Source organism: Elephas maximus, chromosome 2 (genome assembly GCF_024166365.1).
Source record: "Elephas maximus indicus isolate mEleMax1 chromosome 2, mEleMax1 primary haplotype, whole genome shotgun sequence".
Taxonomy (NCBI): Eukaryota; Metazoa; Chordata; class Mammalia; order Proboscidea; family Elephantidae; genus Elephas; species Elephas maximus.
The window spans coordinates 124869121-124890666 of NC_064820.1; the positions used below are offsets into that span (position 1 = coordinate 124869121).

The 21546-nt window shown below is 42.0% G+C and overlaps 2 protein-coding genes across 4 annotated transcripts in view; one reads left to right on the top strand and one right to left on the bottom strand.

The window, feature by feature from the left end:
* Positions 1 to 1249, bottom strand: part of RAD50 (RAD50 double strand break repair protein) — a 90408-nt gene extending 89159 nt beyond the window's left edge. Inside the window, exon 1 of the mRNA XM_049872603.1 lies at positions 698 to 1249. Within this exon, the coding sequence (XP_049728560.1) occupies positions 698 to 826 (129 nt within the window). The 5' untranslated portion in view covers positions 827 to 1249. The remainder of the gene's footprint in view (positions 1 to 697) is intronic.
* Positions 1149 to 21290, top strand: IL5 (interleukin 5). Of its 3 annotated transcripts, none has more exons than XM_049872901.1 (6): positions 1149 to 1233; positions 6853 to 7074; positions 7422 to 7969; positions 19699 to 19731; positions 20671 to 20799; positions 20902 to 21283. In XM_049872901.1, exons 3-6 carry the CDS (start codon positions 7961 to 7963, stop codon positions 20998 to 21000), a joined length of 270 nt encoding a protein of 89 aa, XP_049728858.1. In that variant the 5' UTR covers positions 1149 to 1233; positions 6853 to 7074; positions 7422 to 7960; the 3' UTR covers positions 21001 to 21283. The 3 variants fall into 3 exon arrangements, with proteins under 3 accessions (XP_049728858.1, XP_049728863.1, XP_049728870.1); XM_049872906.1 differs by having other exon boundaries at positions 7916 to 7969; XM_049872913.1 differs by lacking the exons at positions 1149 to 1233; positions 6853 to 7074; positions 7422 to 7969 and adding an exon at positions 19172 to 19494 and having other exon boundaries at positions 20902 to 21290.
* The last annotated feature ends 256 nt before the right edge of the window (positions 21291 to 21546 follow it).

Genomic DNA, 21546 nt, shown 5'->3' on the forward strand with positions numbered 1-21546 from the left:
TTTCTCAAATCATTCTTCCAGACCAGGATGCCTTTCGGCTATACTTTTTACCTAATTGCATTCCATTCCAGAGACCAACTGAAATTTCTTATCATTCCCAGGAATAAATAAGTTCTGCTCTAATTTTTATTTTGACTGGGCAAGAGCATCCTAACAATAAAGTTTTCCAATTTAACTAAGCCCTAATACATTTTTAGTGTCAGTTTAAAATTAAGCCATTTCCTTCCCATTTAACATCCTTAGAGAATCGGTATACTTACAAACTCTTCTTAGAGTCATATATTTATACTTTATAACTTTTAAAAGGATTCCTGTATGGGACAACTGCTGGGAAGTGAATGCCTTGCTTGGGAGCAAGACAATGTTAAGTAACACCAACGCAGATGAAAGGGCTTCTTGTAAGACTGTGAGCTCACCGAGGCCGATCCGGTAGAGGGATTCTCAAATAAACATTGCCCACGGAACAGGCTGCACACCCTTACATGGCTGGGTCGGGCCTACTCTGAAGGTGCAAGAGGCCAGAAGGCCACATCAGGCCATGCCCTGGCCCTCTCTGGGGCACCAGGAGAGGAGCCAAGGGGACACACTCCTCGGGTCTTCCTAATCAGAGTTCTGAGTTCCCCAGTCAGATATTCTATTCCACGATTCCTAAGATGTGGCGACCCCCTGTAAACTAGGGCGGCTACTCAGGACTTACCGTCTTCCCTGCCCCATTGGGTCCAACCAAAATTGTGAGGGGGCTGAAGAAAGTGATAATTTGCTTATCTTTGTCCTCTATTCCAAAACTCCGCACGCCCAGAATGCTCATCTTTTCGATCCGGGACATGTTTGCAAATGTTTCTTTACACAAAGGGCCTGGATGGAGGCCGGGGCCCACCTAAGTGTTACAGTGCGGCCGAGGCAGGGCGAGTGAGGGCAGTCAGTCGGGATCACGCCGCGGACTCGGGGTGAGGAAGGCCCGGCGAGGGAGGCCACGACACGGCAGGAATTCCAGCCGGAGAGCTGCGAGAGGGCGGGGCCTGGCTGGAACCCTTCTTCCCACGCCGACTTCCTTCCGGGCTGGCGGGCGACAACGGGGTGGGCCGCAGGGGCCGGCTCGGGACTGTCCGCAGGGGACACAGAGCACAGACCAAGCGACCCCACAACCGCACCACTCACAGAATTCCCGCCACGGCTGTCCTGAGTGTCACGTGGGTCGCTACAGCCCGTTCGCGTCCACGCCGCAGTCCCGAGGTACGCCGGGAAATTGGAGATCGTGGTGCGCGCGCAGCTCTGAGCGCCCAGGACTTCCGCCCGAGGGGGTGGTGTGGTGCCGGGTAGCTTTAGGGGTGGCTGGGCGTTTCTGACTCCTTGCGGGTGCCCAGGCAGCACCTAAAGATAGTAACTCGAAGAAGGTAAGAAGGGTCACAAAGACTTGTGAAGGACAGCAGTTCTCAAAGTATGGCCCCGGGACACCTGGGGGTGCAAGGTCGGAGACCCTTTTAAGGGATCTGTTAATGTCAAAACTATTTTCTTTGCTTCCGTAGAGATTACAGCCAAGAAAGCCCTATGGTAACTTTCACCTAATGCACAATAAAATAAATAAATAAAAAGAAAACGCTATGGAGCAGATCCTAACAATACTAAGACGTTTTTTGCCCTTTTCCTCGCTCATTCTGTTCCTCAGGTACAGTGTTTTACAGTGACCACATGACTTGTGATGAAACCATCACAGTGGTGGCTAACTGAATGTGTGTTTATATATTCGTGTGCTTCTAAAATGTCTCATTTTAATCTATAATAAAGTAAATGTCGATAGTTACTACTCACATAAAAGCTCTTTGGGGTCCTCAGTAATTTTTAAGAGTGTAAAGGGGTCTTTTTTTTTTAAAGGGGTCTTAGGAAACCCTGGTGCCATAGTGGTTAAGTGCTACCGCTGCTAACCAAAAGGTCAGCAGTTTGGATCCGCCAGGCGCTCCTTGGAAACTATGGGGCAGTCCTGCTCTGCCCTATAGAGTCACTATGAGTCGGAATCGACTCAGTGGCAGCGGGTTTTTTTTTTTTTAAAGGGATCTTCAGGCCAAAGTATGATAACTGCTATTGTAGGACCAAAAAAAAAAAAATGCTGTTTGGACACTATAAAAGCGTTTTGCAAATATGAGATGTGTAAAGGAATCCAATTGCGATTAGCACCACCGCAACATAGGAATTGACACTGTTAAACAAGAAAAAGAGAAATCATCTTTCTTAAAAGTGGCTGAATATTCCTTTCTTCGAACTAACTTAATGGAGGGCTATCACATGCAAAGACCTATAGAAAAAAATTACAAAACAACAATGGAGGATGCTAAAATCAAAACAACCAAACACTTCAGATTACTGCAGAGGTATAGTTTGCCTCTGACATGGACAAATGTAGGAGATGCTCTCCAATCACACATTCCCAAGAAAGTCGTTTACAGAACTTAGTACATAAACCAAAAACAAATCACATGTCAAAGAATGCAAGTGGGTCATTAAAAAGGCAGGAAAGAAAGAAAACACCAAAATGTATGTCAGAAGAGACTCTGAAACTTGCTCTTGAACATAGAGTAGCTAAAGCGAGTGGAAGAAATGAAGTAAGAGAGCTGAACAGAAGATTTCAAAAGGTGGCTGGGAAAGACAAAGTAAAGTATTACAATGAAATGTGCAAAGACCTGGAGTTAGAAAACCAAAAGGGAAGAGCGTGCTTGGCATTTCTCAACCTGAAAGAACTGAAGAAAAAATTCAAGCCTCAAGTTGCAATATTGACAGATTCTATGGGGAGATTGTTGAATGGTGCAGAAAGCTGAAAAAAAGATTAAAGGAATATAGAGTCACTGTACCAAAAAGAATTGGTTGATATTCAGCCATTTCAGGAGGTAACATATGATCAAGAACCAATGGTATTGAAGGAAGAAGTCTAAGCTGACCTGAAGGCGTTGGCAAAAAACAAGGCTCCAGGAATTGATGAAATACCCATTGAGATGTTTCAGCAAACAGATGCAGTGCTAGAGGTGTTCATTCGACTCTGAAAAAAATTTGGAAGAGAGCTACGGGCCAACCAAATGAAAGAGGTCAATGCTTGTGCCTATTCCAAACAAAGGGGATCCAACAGAATGCGGAAATTATCAAACTATCGTTAATATCACATGAAAGTAAAATTATGCTGAAGATAATTAAAAAACGGTTACAGCAGTACGTCAACAGGGAACTGCCAGAAATTCAAGCTGGATTAGAAGAGGATGTAGAACTAGGGATATCAATGCTGATGTCAGATGGATCTTGGCTGAAAGCAGAGAATACCAGAAAGGTGTTTTACTCACTATGCAAAGGCATTCAACTGTGTGGATCATAACAAATTACGGATAACATTGCAAAGAATGGGAATTCTAGAATTTTTAATTGTGCTTATGCAGAACCTGTACATAAAGCAAGAGTAAGTCATTCATACAGAACAAGGGGGCACTTAATAATTTAAAGTCAGGAAAGGTGTGCATCAGGGATGTATCCTTTCACCTGACTTATTCAACCTGTTGTTGGGTGCTGTTGAGTTAGTTCTGGCTCATAGTGACTCTATGTACAACAGAACAAAACAGTGCCCAGTCCTGCACCATCCCCACAATCATTGTTATGCTTGAGCCCATTGTTGCAGCCACTGTGTCAATCTATCTCGTTGAGGGACTTCCTCTGTTTCTCTGACTCTCTTTGCCAAGCATGATGTCCTTCTCCAGGGACTGATCCCTCATGATAACATGTCCAAAGTATGTGAGATGTAGTCTCACCATCCTTGCTTAAGGCACACCCTGGTCATACTTCTTCCAAGACAGAGTCGTTCATTCTTTTGGCAGCCCATAATATATTCAATATTCTTCTCCAATTCACTCTGTATGCTGAGAAAATAATCCGAAAAGATGGACTACATGAAGAAGAACGAGACATCAGGATTGGAGGAAGACTCATTAACAACCTGCAATATGCAGATGACACAACCTAGCTTGCTGAAAGTGAAGAGGACTTGAAGCACTTACTGATGATGATCAAAGACTACAGTCTTCAATATGGATTACATCTAAACATAAAGAAAACAAAAATCCTCACAGCCGGACCAATAAGCAACATCATGATAAACAGAGAAAATACTGTAGTTGTTAAGGATTTCATTTTATTTGAATCCACAGTCAATGTCCATGGAAGCAACAGTCAAGAAATCAAATGACGTATTACATTGAACAAATCTGCTGCAAAAGACCTCTTAGAAGTGTTAAAAAACAAAGATGTCACTCTGAGGACTAAGGTGTGCCTGACTCAAGCCATGGTATTTTTAATCACCTCGTTTGCATGCAAAAGCTGGGCAAAGAACAAGGAAGACCAAAGAAAAACTGATGTCTTCGTTTGATGGTGTTGGTGAAGAATATTGACTATACCCTGGATTACCAGAAGAATGAACAGGTCTGTCTTGGAAGAAGTAAAGCCAGAACGCTCGTTAGAAGCGAGTGAGGATGGCGAGACTTCATCTCATGTACTTTGGACGTATTATCAGGAGGGACTAGTCCCTGGAGAAGGACATCATGCTTGGTAGTGGGTCAGCAAGAAAGAGGAAGACCCTCAATGAGATGAATGGACACAGTGGCTGCAACAATGGACTAAAACATAGCAAAGATTGTAAGGATAGCTCAGGACCAGACAGTGTTTTATTCTGTTGTTGCCAGGTGAAAACTGCAGATTCTGCTCGGCATGACTTGTCTCAGCCAATAAACGAAAGACTGATGTGGAAGAGTAGAAAGGTGTCTTTATTTCTTTGCACAAGGGAAGGAGCAATTGCGGCTGCTGCCACCAAGACTGCTCAGCAAGGGCGAGGGGAAGGGTTACTTTTAAGGGGATTACAAGTAGGAAGTTCATATAAGTTACATCAGTAACATTGTTAATCATATTACACAGGCACAGTGGGGTTTACATATAACTTCATGCATAGCATCTTCAGAAAATGACAGTTAAACCCCACCCAGAGGCAGGGAGGTTACTATGCATGAGGTATTTAATGAGCTAAAAGGTTATCCTGAATGTCAACATGGCACCTAAACCGGTTTCTGCCGATTTCCTCTAGTTTGGGGGCAGCAATTAAGGAGAGGGGAACCAGGATTCCAATGTAAATCATCAGGGTGTGCCAAGAAAGCTGCTTGAGGCATTGGAGTTTTCTGCAGCCTGGAGACCTCAGTCTTATTCCCTCTTTTTCTTTTTTTGGACATTGGTCATTCAGAACCAGTGTCCATTCTGAACTCGAAATGTTTGGCATATACTCCGGGAGGGGGCAAATATTGGACATAGGCTTAAACAGTTGGCATTTTTAACCCGGACGTTGCAGGCAGGGATACACTGTGCACAACAGCAGGAGCATATACCTGTGATCGTTATTAACCCTGTAAATGCAACCAATGATTTTAACCATCCTAGGTTAAAAAAAAAAAAAAAAAAAAAATTTTTTTTTTTTAGGTTAGGTAACCATAATGTCAGCTAGCTAACTAAAATCAGGACCCAAAGGCATCATTAATTGTTCGGTGGTTGCATGATCTTGTTGTAGTTGCTTAACTACTGAACTCGGCTTTTCTTGGTCATGTTCGATCTGTGCGATACATTGACTAAAGAACAACAGCTAGCATTTATGTGTATACAAACTCCACCTTTAGAAGCTAACATTTAGATCTAAGGCAACTTGATTTTGTAGAACCATGGTTTCAATGGAGTCTGCTTCAAACTGCAAAGTCTGGGTCAAGCTTTTGTTGGTATTGGCTACTGCCTCAAGCGACAGAGATACATTCTTAATGACCTTGTACAGGGTATGAATGTCATAATTTTTCACAACACCAAGCATTGGCAGTAGTACCCTCTGTGCCTTTGCCCAAGCACTCTTAGTAATATCTATAGTTTCTCTTTTAAACCTATGTATGCTTCTGGTGGAATAAAGAATCTCTTCTAGGGAGAGTAAATTTATGCCCCCTGCCCATACTCAGCCCAGCGTACATGTGCCAGAATGATTAGCTGGCCATATCTTACAGGCTGAATGTCCAAACAACCCATAAAGTCCTTGTCTTGATGAGTAGGTTGTAGGGGGAAATTGGAAGACGGTTTTTATATTTGATTGGTTACATTGTGCCCTAGTTTTTCTGACATAACCATGCTAGTGCTGTCCTATTTAAAAGAGATGTTGGTATTGAATTTAGTCCATATTTGGTCAGCATAGACGCAGGTAGCATTGCATTGTGGCTGCTGAGCTACTGTTGAGATATTATGGGTAGGATGCCACCGTATGCACCAAGCTGCCGGATAGTCAGACCTCACAGTGGTATGTTGGACTCTGCTTTTAAAAGTTGTAAGAGCCCTTGAGAATATTTAATGTCCTTACCTCTTGCTATTAGGAGCCCTCTTTAATTCCAGATTGCCCTGTGTGCATGCAATACTGCAAATACGTGCATGGAATCAGTATCAATAGTTGCTCACTTACCTTTGGTGATTCTAAGGGCCTACAGTATGGCAATGAGCTTGCCCTTCTGGGCAGAGGTACCTGGGGGAAGTGTATTAGCCTCTAGAACCTCCTCCAAAGTGACCACCGCATATTCAGCTTTTCTTTCTCCTTGTTCCATATAACTGCTTCCATCGGTGAACAGTTCAAGGTCTGGGTTTTAAAGCGGCTGGTCAGTGAGGTCAGGCTGACTGTCATATACCAGGTCAATGGTTTTTAGGCAGTCAAGTTCCTTTTCTTGCTTTGGCAAGGTGAACAGTAGGGTGGCTGGGTTTAAACCAGCAGTTTCTTGTAGAGTGGAGGCTGGGTTATCTAACAGTACCATTTGGTATTAGGCCATTTGCTCCAAGGAGATCCATTGTGACACTTTCTGCTCTAAGATGGTCAGAACTGAGTGGGTCACCTGGAGAGGTTGGCCAAAGGTGAGTTTCTCGGCTTCCTTGATGATTAATACTGCTGCTGCTACTGCCTGAAGTCATGCCAGCCATCCTCCAGTGACTGGATGTAGCTGCTTTGAGAAGTATGCCATTGGTTGCTTCCAAGTCCCAAGAATCTGGGTAAGTACTCTGGCCACCACTCCAGTGAACTCACATAGAAACAGGTCAAAAAATTTATTCATATTGGGGAGTCCTAAAGCTGGAGCCCCTATCAGCTTTGTTTTAATGGTATCAAAGGCCTGTTGCTCTGTCCAAGTCCATTGTAAGCCGTCTGTGTCTTTTCCTTCTAAGGCTTGGTATAAAGGCTTGGCAATAAGTCTGAAATTTGGGATCCAGATGCAGCAAAAAGCAGCCATTCCCAAAAAACCTCAGAGCTGTTTCTGGTTGGTAGGGGCTGCCAATCTTCAGATAGCATCTTTTTGGATGGGAAGGCATTCTTGATCTCCCTGTCTGATTTTAAAACCCAGACAAATCACCTCCTTTTGGATGACCTGAACTTCTTCTTCCAAGACCCGATACCCTGCATTTCCCAGAAAGTTCAAAACTTCTGTGGTATCCTGGACTGGGTCGTACTCACTGTGACTGGCAATGAGTAATCACCTATGTGTTGGCGGAGGACACCATTGATCAGGGTCCATTGTCTCAGCTCTTGGGGCAAAGCTCACCCAAAAAGAGTAGGACCGTTTCTAAAGCCCTGTGAGAGGGCTTGCCAGCACAACTGCTGTTTTCGTCCTGTTCCTGGTCCCTCCCACTTGAAGATTTCCTGACTTTTCTCCTCCACTTGGATACAAAAGAAGGCATCCTTCAGGTCTAGCACAGTAAGCCTGGAAAAGGTGGGTGACAAAGTCGACAGCAGAGCATATGAGTTGGGAGCTACAGGGTGGATCCTGACTGTTGTTACCTTGTTGGTGGCTCACAGATCCTGAATGAACCAGTATTCTCTGTTCTTCTTCTTCACCAGTAGGATGGGGATGTTGAACTGTGACAGACGTGGCCTGAGCAGCCCATGTTTCAGGTATCCAGTGATGATTTTACCCCATGCATGTTGGAGCTCTGCCTGGGTGGTGTGTTGCTTAAGTTGGGGGGGGGGAACTATGCCGGATAAGAGCTCAACCACCACCAGGGGAATGTTTTAGGTGCACCTTGGCACCTTTTTGGCCCATACCCACAGGACCACTGCATCCCTGATGTCTGCTCCTACTGATCCTTGGTAGTGTCCTTCTGTGCTATAATGGGTGGGTGACTCAGCAGTAAGGGCCATCTGCAGTCGCCATCCATTCTGTGGTGGTACCTGCATCTGCATGGTCCCTTTATCAAAAGAAATTTGTGCTTGCGGTTTGCACAACAAGTTTCTTTACAGCAGGGGAGTGGGACAGTCAGGCATGTAGAGAAAAGAATGTGTTAATGAATTCCCTTGTATGGAGCAGATTAGAGGCTGAGGAAAAGACGGTTCTACCTCTTACCCAAGCTTCCCACGACCAACATAGTTTGTCTTGTTGGGGCTGTCTTTTTCTGCGTCAGGGCAGAATGGGTTGCTGCAGTTTCCGCTAGAAACCATACAGCCCCCCCCCCCTTCATTATAACCAGAGACTTGCCTGCAGTCCTCCTCAATCTGATTCTTCCCTCATCAGCATCATGGGGCACTGGACAGGCCCAGGCTCTTCCTTACCTTTGGGTAGGAACTTAAGGCACTTTCTCTTCCAGTGCCCTCTCTCTCTGCACCAGGCACAATGGTCTCCACTTAACAGGGGTCAGGGCCTCTCACCTCTCTCTCTCCTCAGGGGCCCTCCTCTTCTTGGGCCGCCAGGAGACAGGTATTTCCCCACAAGGTGCCAGCCAGGAATGCAGCCTGTCTCTTCTGATCAGTGATTTTTCTCTTTTCATGTCCCTGGTGCTGATTGGAATATATCTGGTAGGCAAGCTCAACAAGCCATGAGATCCCCAACTCCACACCTCCCTCAAGTTTTTGGAGTTTTCTCTGTATGTCTAGGGCACTTTGCCCAATAAAAATCATATTCACCATGTGAGCATTTTCAGGACTGTCAGGATCCGTGTTTGTGAACTGTCTAAAAGCCTCATAAATTCTTTCCAGAAACTTAGAAGAATCTTCATTTGGTTCTTGTTTGATCCCATATATTTTGCTAAGGTTTTTTTGTTTAGGCACCCCTTTCTTCAACCCTTCTAAAAGGCACTCTCTATAATAAGCAAGGCAGGCCTGTCCCTCCGCCGAATTCTAATCCCAGCCAGGGTCCCTCTTGGGGAAAGTCTCTGCCCCTGGCTAATTTACTGGCTGCACTTCATGGCACCTGTTTGCCTCTGCCCTAGCCTTTTCTGGGACCATGTGCCTTTCTTCTGGGGTCAAGAACACATCTAGCAGCATCTGACAATCTGCCCAGTTAGGGTTATGAGTGTGGAAGATGGAAGCAAAAAAGATCCTGCATTCTCTTAAGGGTCTTCCTGACACCCAGGGCAATGGTTTTTCCAATTATAAAGATCACTTGTTGAGAAAAGTTGGTGGACCCAGACCATACTGGTGTGTCCTGCTGGGACTTGTTGGAGGGTGTGCATGCCCCTGGGTTCGGCTGTGCTATGGCTCTCCTGAGAATTGGTTGCCCGCGCTTTACTTTCGTTCTCCCTGGTCACTGAAATGGGGTGCCCAAATGCTGTTCCATCCCCCGTATGGGGCAGCAGACCTGATTCTGGGGTGGATATAGGGACTGAGAGCATTCAGTGGTAGAAATTGTTGCCGGCACAGCCTCTTCTTCCAGAATGGAAGCACAAGGCGGGGGGGGGGGGGTGACGGTGGCGATACTGGTGCAGATGTGACAGGCAAGGGAAACAAGGATTCTGCCTCAGGGTCAGAGGGGACGACTGGTGGCTGCAATCCACCAGCCCCTTTATGGACTAGAATTTTACATTTCTTCTGCAATCCCTTGTCCAAATACAGAGTCATGAAAGATGCCACATAATACCTCTCATCTCACTTTCCCTCACGGGTACAGAAAAGGTCTAACTAAACAATGGTCTTATAATTTAAGGACCCATTCTCTAGCCATTCCTTTCCATCCACTAATTTATATTGTGGCCAGGCAATGTTACAAAGGAAAACCATTTTTTTCTTTTTCATGTGGCTTGGCCTGAAATATTTCCAATTCATAAGGATGCATCCTTAGGGGCCGCAATCAGGGATCCCTTGAACTTCCTCATTCTCCAGACACACACACCTTATACACTCATACAACCTAATTCGGTGCACCAACCTAATAACAGATACCTAGAGCCTTTTATGCCCTCAACGGTCAATTCTTCCCACTTCTTGGGACTCTTCTAAGGCCTTACCTAGGAGTTACCCTGCTACTTACCAAATAACTCAGGTGCGTTTCGTGTCTTCCACAGAGTCACAGTTGGGTCCAAGGTAGGTCGACTTCCAGGGCTGCTCCAAGGTCTCTGGGAGAAATCTCCGGGTGGTACCAGACATCAGGGCCAGTCTGTTGTCCGATCTGCCTCCGGAACCAAGCAGATGACTCCTGGCTGGCTCACCAAAAATGTTGCTGGGTGGAAACCCCAGGCTCTGCTCAGCATGACTAGTCTCAGCCAGTAAACAAGAGACCAACGTGGGAGAGTAGAAAAGTGTCTTTATTTCGTTGCACAAAGAAAGAAGCAGTTGAGGCTACATGCCACCAAAACTGCTCAGTGAGGGTGAGCGGAAAAGTTACTTTTAAGAGTTTACAAGTAGTAAGTTCATATAAGTTTACATCAGCAACATTCTTAATCATACTACACAGGTGCAATGGAGTTTACATATAACTGCATGTATCGCATGTTCAGAAAATGGTGGTTAAACTCCAGGCAGAGGTGGGGAGGCTATTATGCATGAGATATTTAATAAGCTAAAAGGTTGTCCTGAATGTCAACATGGCACCTAAACTGGTTTCTGCCAGTTTCTTTTAGTTTTGGGGCAGCAGTTAAGGAGAGGGGAACCAGGATTCTAATGTAAATCTATGGGGCGTGCCAAGCAAGCTGCTTGAGGCATTGGAATTTTCCTCAGCTGGGGACTTCTGTCTCACTGTTGTACATAGTGTCACTCTGAGCTGGAGCTGACTCAATGGCACCTAACAACAACAACAACATTTATTTAGGTTTACCAACATGTTTATTAATCTCTTTCATTCCCATTGCTTCTCCCATCACTCCTTCCTTTTGGGATCAGTTTACTCATTAGATTCGCAGAACTATTAAAGCCTAGTGCTAATGGACTTTCAGGGAAAGAAATCTACCTCACACTGCTGATATCAGGATTAAGCAAAGCTATTTTTGTGAAAATGCTTTAGAAGTTGTAAAACACTGTATAAATATTAGAGATTTATTTTTTATGCATTAATTTCCAGAGGGCAATTTGGTAAAATGTAACAAAAGCTATAAAAATGCTCACACAAGCTCCTTAGCATAAAGAAATGTTTTTTTTAAAAAACTACACAAAGGGTTTTCTAGTAGCATTGTGTATAATTGTGAAGTGCTAGAAACAACACAAATACCTACAAGTTAAGAAATGGTGAAGTCAATTTTATCAAATAGCAGATAAACATTAAAATAATAAGTAGGAAAACTGTATGGATACTTGAAAGTGAAATATTAATAAGCAAAAAAGGTAAATTGTACAATTCATTGATCACAACTCCATAAAACTGACTATGCATTAGTAAAAACTAGAAGTGGTCATAAAAAAAACAGTTTCTGTGACAAGGGGAAGAAGTTTTATGTTTATTTTCCTATAATGTTATTTTATTCAAAAAAAAATTTTTAAAGAAAGGCTTGGAGATTGAAAGGTTGGAGATTAGAATAGGGTCAAAAAAAGAAAGAGATGCTATCATTTTGTGTTTAGTCACCTTGAATCATTTGGGGCATTATGCCCAGTTGATTGATTAGAATCAGTTCATGGAAAATCATTTGACCTTAAATGACTACACAGTAAAAACCACAGTTACCAGTTTTAAAAAACATGTTGCCAATTTAGAAGCCACTAATAGAAATAAGGAAACCCCGGTGGCGTAGTGGTTAAGAGCTACGGCTGCTAACCAAAAGGTCAGCAGTTCGAATCCACCAGGTGCTCCTCGGAAACTCTAAGGGGCAGTTCTACTCTGTCCTATAGTGTCGCTATGAGTCGGAATCGACTCGATGGCAACGGGTATAATAGAAATAAGGAGCCCTAGTGGCTCAGTGGTTAAGAAAGAGTTTGACTACTAATGCAAAGGTCAGCAGTTAGAATCTACCAGCTGCTCCTTTGAAACCCTATGGGACAGTTCTACTCTGTCCTATAGGGTCGCTATGAGTCGGAATGGACTCAACAGCAGTGGGTTTGGTTTGTTTTTTTTTTAAATAGAGATGAAGATTTTAGCGCAAAAGTGTGCTTGTTAACCACTAATACAGCTTTTCAACACTATGCAGGTATTTTTCTAAATTGTATAATTACCAATAATGCTTTACAATTCTGAGTAAAAAAATTTTTTATGCTAATTTCTTTCTATTCCCATTAAGTAATGTTAGTCTTAAATGCCATGGTAGTTCACAGTGGCTCTGTCTCTATAGTTTAGGCTTAAAGCTTTGCTCTTTTTTCCTGGAGTCCCACCAGAGTTGTTTCTGTTACTTCAGGCTCTTGGCCCCAGGGAATAAACTCCTTGAGTTTCTATAGTATTCACATCAGTTTGTTCAACTAATAAAACCAAGTGCCTGTTTATTATTTTTTGAGTGCCTACGATAGACTAGACATCAGGGATAAAGAGATTTAATTAAAAACCTTATTTTCAAGAAGCTCAGTCTATTGCTAAAGTAAAAAGGTCCCAAAGGGCATGCCATTTATGGGGTACAAAGTCTTTTAATAAAAATAGTAGAAACTATTATTATATAGTAAAAATCATTCACTTTTTCAACCTGCAGTATTATTTTAAAAGAAGCTTTTTATTTTAAATAATTTTAGTTTTACAGAAAAATTGCAAGAATGTTAGAGTTCCTGTATACCCTGCACCCAGTTTCCCCTGTTTTTAACATTGTCGTTGTGTGCTGTAGAGCCCTTTCCAACTCATAGTGACCCTGCATTGTTAACATTACTATGGTAAATTTGTCACAACAAAGGACCCAACAGTTGTACATTACTATTAACTAGACTCTACAGTTTTATCAGATTTCCTTAGTTTTATCTTATGACTTTTTCTTTTCCCAGATCTTATCCAGGATAATATATTTTGCCATGCGGCACCCTTGGGCTTATGTTGGCAGATCATCCAATTTTTCAAAGAAACCAGAAATCCTGATTTTTATGTGCAATCTCCTGGTTTTTAAATGTTAGCAATTCATATTTTAAAAAACTGTAGGCTGCCAGTGTCCTTAGACTCCTCTGGGCTGTGACAGTTTCTTAGACTTTGCTTGTATTTTATGACCTTGACAGTTTTCAGAGTATTGGTCAGGTATTTTGTAGAATGTCCTTCAGTTTAGGTATGCTTAATGTTTTTCTCCTAATTTGACAGGGTTTATGGGTTTTGAAGAGGAAGACTACAGAGGTTAAATGCCATTAACAACACATGATATCCAGGGTACATGCAACTAATATGACTTATTACTGTTGATGTTGACCTTGATCACCTAGCTGAAGCAGTGCGTGTCAGGCTTCTGCACTGTAAAGTTACTCCTTTTACTCCCCCCCCTTCCTTACTGTACTTTTTAGAAGGAAATCACTATGTGGATCCCACATTTCAGGAAAGGGGGGTTATGCTCCACCTTTTTGAGGGGAGAATAGCTATGTAAATTATATGGGATTCTTCTGCAAGGGGAATTAGAAGTGTTAACTTTTGTTTGGAGTTTTACATTAATAAAGCTCTTTCAAAGACATTATTTTATTATCCTTACTCCTGAGTTGGAATTGGCTCAACCACAGTGGGTTTGTTTTGTCGGTTTTTTTCTACTCTGAGAGAGTTTGCAATCGAGTTGGGGAGATCAGCCTCACAGAGGAAAAGTTAATGACCTATGACAACATTATAAGAAATACAATTTTTATAACTAGACCTCTAATAAAACCAAAAAACCAAACCCAGTGCTGTCGAGTCGATTCCGACTCATAGCGACCCTATAGGACAGAGTGGAACTGCCCCATAGAGTTTCCAAGGAGCACCTGGCAGATTCGAACTGCCTACCCTTTGGTTAGCAGCCGTAGCACTTAACCACTACACCACCAGGGTTTCCAGACCTCCAGTAGGGATACCCAATTACACTGTAAATCTGAGGCTGCAAACTGGCAGCCTATACAGTTTTTAAAATATGAGTTGCCAACATTTAAAAACCAGGAGATTGCTCATAACCATCAGGATTTCTGGCTTCTTTGAAAAATTGGATGATCTGACAACAGAAAACCAAGGGTGCCACATGGCAACAATCAGCCGGAGCTGAGTTGCAGCTGCCACCTTCAGACAGGTCACTGATGCTGCCATTTGCAGGAGCCCCCATCACCTTTGTCGTATGACACCTCGCCCATTTCACTCATTTTTGTAACCAGCTTGGTCTCAGTATGACTCTTCTAAAAAATAGTGAGAGGTTGGGGAGTTTTCTCCTGCTCAGTGAAGACTATTATGTTTGTATCTCAATTCTCCACTACCTAGGTTGCCCGTGAAGCCCTATAATAGAATTTAAAAACTCAGAACTTTGTGTGTTTAAGGTACTAAAATAACAAGTCATTTATCAATTCCTCTGAAACCTGCATCTAAGCCCAAACTTCTTCAGCGTAGCCCAAAGGAACCAGAGGAGAACCAGAGAGAACTCTCATATGAAATCCTCAGGGAAGACAGGGCTTCTGACAGAACTCGGCTTCAGTTCTGAGAGCACCCTTTTAAGAGCACTTTGATTCAAGTCTATTGTGATTCCTACCTCACCCCTAATAGATTCAATGAAGTAAGCCACTATCTCTACTGCAGTCTCAAGGAAAACATCATGTAAGTATTCCAATCAGACATGTCTAACCAAGATCCTAAAACATCAGCAAAAAACTAAACCAGAGTTGATACAGGGAGGCTGCAACTGAAGTTCCACATCGCTATCATTCTACCTGTGCAAATCTGGGGTTCCATGCCTGTAAGAGACATGTCCACCTCCCAGCTGCCTCTGCTTCTCATACAGAACTGTACTCAGTTTTGGAAAATGGTTTTGGGTAACATTTGTGTTTGCCACCATCTGTCCTAGGTGCTCAAGATAGCCTAAAAGTCAGGCTTCCAGGCCCCCAACACAGAGGAAACCCTTCACTGAAAACAATGGCTTATGCCTCCATCTTGTGTGCTCAGACCAGGGAAGAAGGAAATATGTGGTCTAGAAGGGGGCCACATCTGCTCACTTCTGGGCTTACAGGCCTGAGCCGAAGGAACCTAAACACGAATTCCCCTGATTAGACACAATCATACACAGCCCACCCAAAGGACACTCCCACCCTGATGGGACACAGAAGCCATGCCCATGTGTTATGTGACTGTGACTGACATTTATTGGTTGCTTTCCCAGCATGCATGTCCCTCTTACTTCTCCTGTTGTTTTTGTTAGCTACTATAGTCGTGGTGACTCCATGCATGCACAACAGGATCATACCATTGTGATCCATAGGATTTTCACTGGCTGAGTTTCAGGCTTTTATTCCTAGTCTGTCTTAGTCTGGAAGCTTCACTGTAACCTGTTCAGCATCATAGCGACACATCAGCCTCTACCGGCAAATGGGTGGTAGTTGCACATGAGGGGCATGGGCCACAAATCAAACCCCAGTTTTCTGCATGGAAGGGAGAATTCTACCACCAAGCCACCAGCAACCTCTTACTACCTAGGAATGCAGTTTGGGTAGGATGAAACCTGTCTCCAGCTCCAGGGGGAGCCAATCAGTATATATCCCAAACCCTAGGCCACAGTTCAAGGGCGAACATGTGATCTTTGTCACAAGGAGACTAAATTCTAGGACTTTTGATTGAGCAATCAGAAAAGCAGAACTTGTTTTTTCCTGCAGCAAGTGAGAAGGACACCTATAGATCCAGCAGTTTTGACATCATCTTGGAACCACAGTGGGAGAGCTACATGAGAATGGAGCTGTCATGGATTGAATTATATCCCCCAAAAAATGTGTGTATCAATTTGACTGGGTCATGATTCCCGGTATTGTATGATTTTCCTATATGTTGTAAATCCTGCCTCTATGATGTCAATGAGGGAGGATGGGTGGCAGTTGTGTTAGTGAGCCAGGGCTCAATCTACAGGATTCAATTGTGTCTTGAGTCAATCTCTTGAGATATAAAAGAAGCTGAGCAGAGAGACAGGGGGACCTCATACCACCAAGAAAGCAGTGCCAGGAGCAGAGCGCATCCTTTGGACCCAGGGACCCTGCACAGAGAAGCTGCTAGTCCGGGGGAAGATTGGTGAGAAAGCGATAGAGAGAGAAAGCATTCCCCTGGAGCTGACACCCTGAATTTGGACTTAGAGCCTACTTTACTGTGAGAAAATAAACTTCTCTTTGCTAAAACCTTCCACTCGTGGTATTTCTGTTATAGCAGCGCTAGATAACTAAGACAGGAGCCAAGGAGGAATCACTGAGTGTCTTTGTCATCTAGTGAGGCTATAACAGAATTACTGCAAGTGGGTAGCTTTAACAAACAAGTTTATTCTCTCAAAGTTTAGGAGCCTAGAAGTTCAAATTCAGGGTGCCTACCCAAAACCTTTTGCCAAAGCTGAGTACAGTTCTGTATGAGAAGCAGAGGCAGCTGGGAGGTAGACATGTCTCTAACAGGCATGGAACCCCAGATTTGCACAGGTAGAATGATGGTGGTGTGGGACTTCAGTTGTAGCCTCCCTGTACCAAGTCTGATTTAGTTTTTGCTGACGTTTTATGATCTTGGTTAGACATGTCTAATTTGAATGCTCTCTGTTGGCTCTGGGGGAAGGGCCTTGTCATCAATCTTCCCCTGGTCTAGGAGCTTCTCAGCACAGGGACCTTGGGTCCAAAGGATGCTCTCTGCTTCCAGCACTTCTTTCTTGGTAGTATGAGGTCCCTTTCTTCTCTGCTCACTTCTCTCTTTTATATCTCAAAAGAGACTGACTCAAGATACAACCTAATCCTGTAGATTGAGTCCCACATCATTAACATAAGTGCCTCTAATCCTGCCTCATTCACATCATAGAGGTCAGGACTTAAAACATGTAGGGTAATCACATCAGATCACAAAATGGTGGACAACCACACGATACTGGGAATCATGGCCTCGCCAAGTTGGTACACATTTTGGGGGGACACAATTCAATCCATAACACTGAGGCAAGGAGAATATAAAGAAGCCTCTGTCCCTGAGCTGTTTGGTTTTATAAGCCAATACATTCCCTGTCTGGCTTGAACCAGTTTGGGTTAGGTTTTTGGTCACTGACAACAGAAAGGATCCTAACTGAGACCCTCATGAATATAACTTGACCCTGCTAAGTTTTGGTGGGCTCTGGCTAAAATCACCATCTTCTTGCCAGTGTTTCCAATTCCTTTTAAAACAAATCAATTTGACTACAATCATGGTGGAATTTAGTCAACCTGAAAAAAAAAAATCCCAGTATTTATGTATTTCAGCAGAAAATTCTATCCACTGATTTATATTATACTTCTCCTTTTGACACACATCTTTTAATTTTATTATTTTTTGAATTTTTGGTGAAAGTTTAAATAGCAAGTTGGGTTCCCATGTGACAATTTCCACACAAATTGTTCAGTGACGTTAGTTACATTTATCACAATGTGTCAACATTCTCTTTAATTGTATTCGGTCTGTTCCCTTTCTAGTACTCTCCCTGACCTTACATCTTTGCTTTCGAGTAATTGTTGACCTTTTGGTCTCATACTGATGATCTTTAAGTAGGGCACCAATCTTATGGGTACTACCCTTTATTTTGTGTGCCACTCTGCTGTTTCACTACAAAGGTAATCTCAGGGTATAGGCTCAGTTCTAGGTTTAAAGAGTGTCTCAGGGCAATAAGGAGTCTTCTGTTCTAGTTTGTCTGACTTTTTTTTTTTTTTTAAATAAGAATTTGAGTTCTGTTCTGTATTCTTCTCCCACTCTATTTGGGACCAATTATTGTGACCTTCAGTCAGAATGGTTAGTGGTGGTAGCCAGGCACCATCTAGTTCTTCTGTTCTCAGGGGAGATGGGGTTGTGGCTTGTGTAGACTTGTTTCTTCTCTACGCTTTTGGTTACCTTCTTACTGTTTTTCTCCTGGCAAGTCGAGACCTGTAGTTGTGTCTCAGATGGCCACTCACAAGCTGTTAAGGCCACAGATGTTACTTACTTCACTAGGAGGCAGATCATGATTTTTGTGAACTACATTATGCCAACTGACTGAGTTGTCCTATGAGACTATGATTCTACTCCTTCAAAACCAGAAAACCAATGCTGGAAGGTGTTTGGTTATGTCTGAGGAGTACCCATATTTGTGCCTTCAGTGAATATATATGCCTGCGCCCACATACTAGATTGACATGTACCAATAGGTACTTCTATCTTTTCTCACCTATGTACACACCTATAAAAAAAAAAAAAAACCCATATACCAGTTTGCCTATACCCACCCATATGTGCTCAAATATTCATTTTTACTTTGGTTGTGCTGTGCTGACTATATCCACATTCGGTGCCACTTTTCCCATCATCAAAAATGACTAGTCTCTAAGGTATAAAGCTTACTTTCCCCACCTTCGCTTCCTGGTAACTACCAATGAGTATTGGTTTCTCTATATCTATTTCTGTCTTCTTATAAAAGGCAGATCATACAATATTTGTCCTTATATGCTTCACTTATTCCACTTAGCATGATACTCTCCAGGTTCATCCAGGTTGGTACAGGTGTGTACATAGGTGAGAAAAGATAGAAGTATCTATTGGTACATGTTATATGTTTCAGGAACTCATCATTGTTCTTTATAGTTGTGCAGTATTCCGTTGTATGTATGTACCACAATTTGCTTATCCATTCATCCACTGATGGGTACTTTGGTTGTTTCCATTTATTTGCTATGACACACATCTTCTAAGAGGAAATTAAACCTTTTGATTTTTAAGAAATGCAAAGATCGAGCAATGATATGTAAACCCAAAGCTTTTCTTTAGTAATAGTAAATGTTTTAGAGTGGAAAAATAGGGATTTTTATTATTATTGAAAGATAAAACTGAAATTTTTTTAAGGTACAAGGCATTGGAAACATTTAGTATCATAATATACCATTATTAGGCATCTCTATCTGATTGTTAGAAATTATTCATTTCCTCAAAGAGAGAGAATAAATTGGCTGGGGATGTAACCTTGCAGTATGCACTTTGTTTGCCAAAGGCAAACGCTGAACATTTCAGAGCCACGAGAATGCTTCTGCAGTTGAGTTTGCTAGTGCTTGGAGCTGGCTATGCTTGTACCCTTGCCATAGAAATTCCAGTGCATAGACTGGTGGCAGAGACCTTGGCACTGCTCTCGACTCATCGAACTCTGCTGATAGGCGATGGGGTAATTTTCTTTTTGATTCCTAGTCTCTGAAATGTGTAGGTAATCATTGTGTCAGTTCATTTACCACGTTTGAAGATCTGGCATTAATAATGAAGTTATGAGAGTGTTAGCCATATACAGTTAACCCGTCACTAGCAAGCATTATATTAAACTTTATAAATGCTAAAGTGCTTTTAAAATGACTGTATTGCCTTTTCTTTTCAGACCCCAAGGATTCTTACTCCTGTGCATGAAAATGTAAGTTAAATTATGATTCAATATAAAATGATTGATTGCATGATTAAGTAAATGACATATGTTAAGCTGTAAACCATTAGTTATCATTGGGACTATTTTATTTTCTCATTTTGTTTTTATATATGTAGATATGAATGTATGTCTTTATAATATTAGGAAGGACTTTATAACAAGTAAAAAATGATTTTTTTTTTTACTTGTTATAACAAGTAGAATCCATTAAACAAATAGATCAGGCCCTTCAGTGGTGTTGTCAGTTCTGTCTCCTGAAGAGCCATATGTCAGGGATTCTTTCCAGAAAAATCCCACACTGGTGAAAGGAGCCTCTTAGACTCTGTTCAACTCTGTCTATGGCCTTCTTTGCTCTACTGTCTGTCTGAAAGTATTAGCAATTTAGGGTTGTATTTTTAGAATCATGATCACTAGACATTAAAAAATAGAATAAATGTCCTACATTAATAGTCATTTCTACATATTTAAATGATTATGACTATACAACGGAACTGTGCACATTTGGGGTATAAAACCAAACCAAACCCTTTGCCATCAAGTCAGTTCTGACTCATAGCAACCCTACTAGACAGAGTAGAACTGCCCCATAGGGTATCCAAGAAGTGGCTGGTGGAGTGGAACTGCTGACATTTTGGTTAGCAGCCTAGCTCTTAACCACTGCTTCACTGGGGCTCCATTTGGAGTATATCATGGTCATATTACAATGTAAAATATATGATTTCATTAATCTAAATAGAATAAAATTACCAGCTGTAAGTATAAAAGAAAATATCAATGCGAATTCAATCAGTTCATTAATTATATTTCTTAAACATTTTATTTTGGGTTAAGTAGTTCATTAATATCATTTATGAAGCCTAATATTTTGGAACAATTTTTTATACCTTGTTTTGATTATTTACATTTTTAAAAATCTTCCTCATTTAGCACCAACTGTGCACTGAAGAAATCTTCCAGGGAATAGATACACTGAAGAATCAAACTGTACAAGACGATGCTGTGGGAAAACTATTTAAAAACTTGTCTTTACTCAAGGAATACATAGACCTCCAGAAAGTAAGTTAAAAACAGTTAGTGGAAAATATTTGTCTGGGTGTGCCTGTTCATTTACAGGAATTGATGGTTTCCTACAATACTTACTGTCTGTTCTTTTCACAGAAAAAGTGCGGAGGAGAAAGACGGAAAGTAAAGCAATTCCTAGACTACCTGGAAGAGTTTCTTGGTGTAATAAGCACTGATTGGATAATAGACAGTTGAGACCAAACTGGCTTATTGTAGCTCAAGACCTTGGAGGAGGAAAAGAACATTTTATTGTAATCAGAATGAGGGCCAATCAGGTGCAGGGCCTTAATTTTCATTGTAATTAAAATCCAGAGGCAAAGTAAATATTTCAGGCATAGTGCTACTTTGCCACATCACACGGGCAGAAAACATAAAATATTTTAGATACATTTCAGATAACAGAATCATTGAAGTATTTTTCTACTATTTGCTCCGGGGAAAACAGATATATAATTTTATCTTATTTAACATTCTCTAAAATGTTCGCTAACATTATTTATGAAATGATTAAGAATTTGGTAAATTAATATTTATTTTGTTATATGCTATGTTCTAATAAACCAAAAACAGACAACTTTTGTTCAGTTTGCTGCTGACCTCTGTCTTGTACTTGAAGTGTGAGAACATAAGGAGTTTGGAAGGAGGGTCTGTATGCATGTTGGCTGAGCGTTCCCATCTCCCTGGTGGCAGAAACTGCAGGTTTGCTAGGCATACCAATGGTGGAAATGACCCAACAAGACT

Excerpts from the sequence above, each read along its gene's own strand:
- IL5 (XM_049872913.1), top strand. The coding sequence starts at position 19,357 with ATGCTTCTGCAGTTGAGTTTGCTAGTGCTTGGAGCTGGCTATGCTTGT. Across the intron at positions 19,495-19,698 it reads CTCTGCTGATAGGCGATGGG|ACCCCAAGGATTCTTACTCC; the intron begins GTAATTTTCTTT and ends TTTTCTTTTCAG. Across the intron at positions 19,732-20,670 it reads TTACTCCTGTGCATGAAAAT|CACCAACTGTGCACTGAAGA; the intron begins GTAAGTTAAATT and ends TTCCTCATTTAG.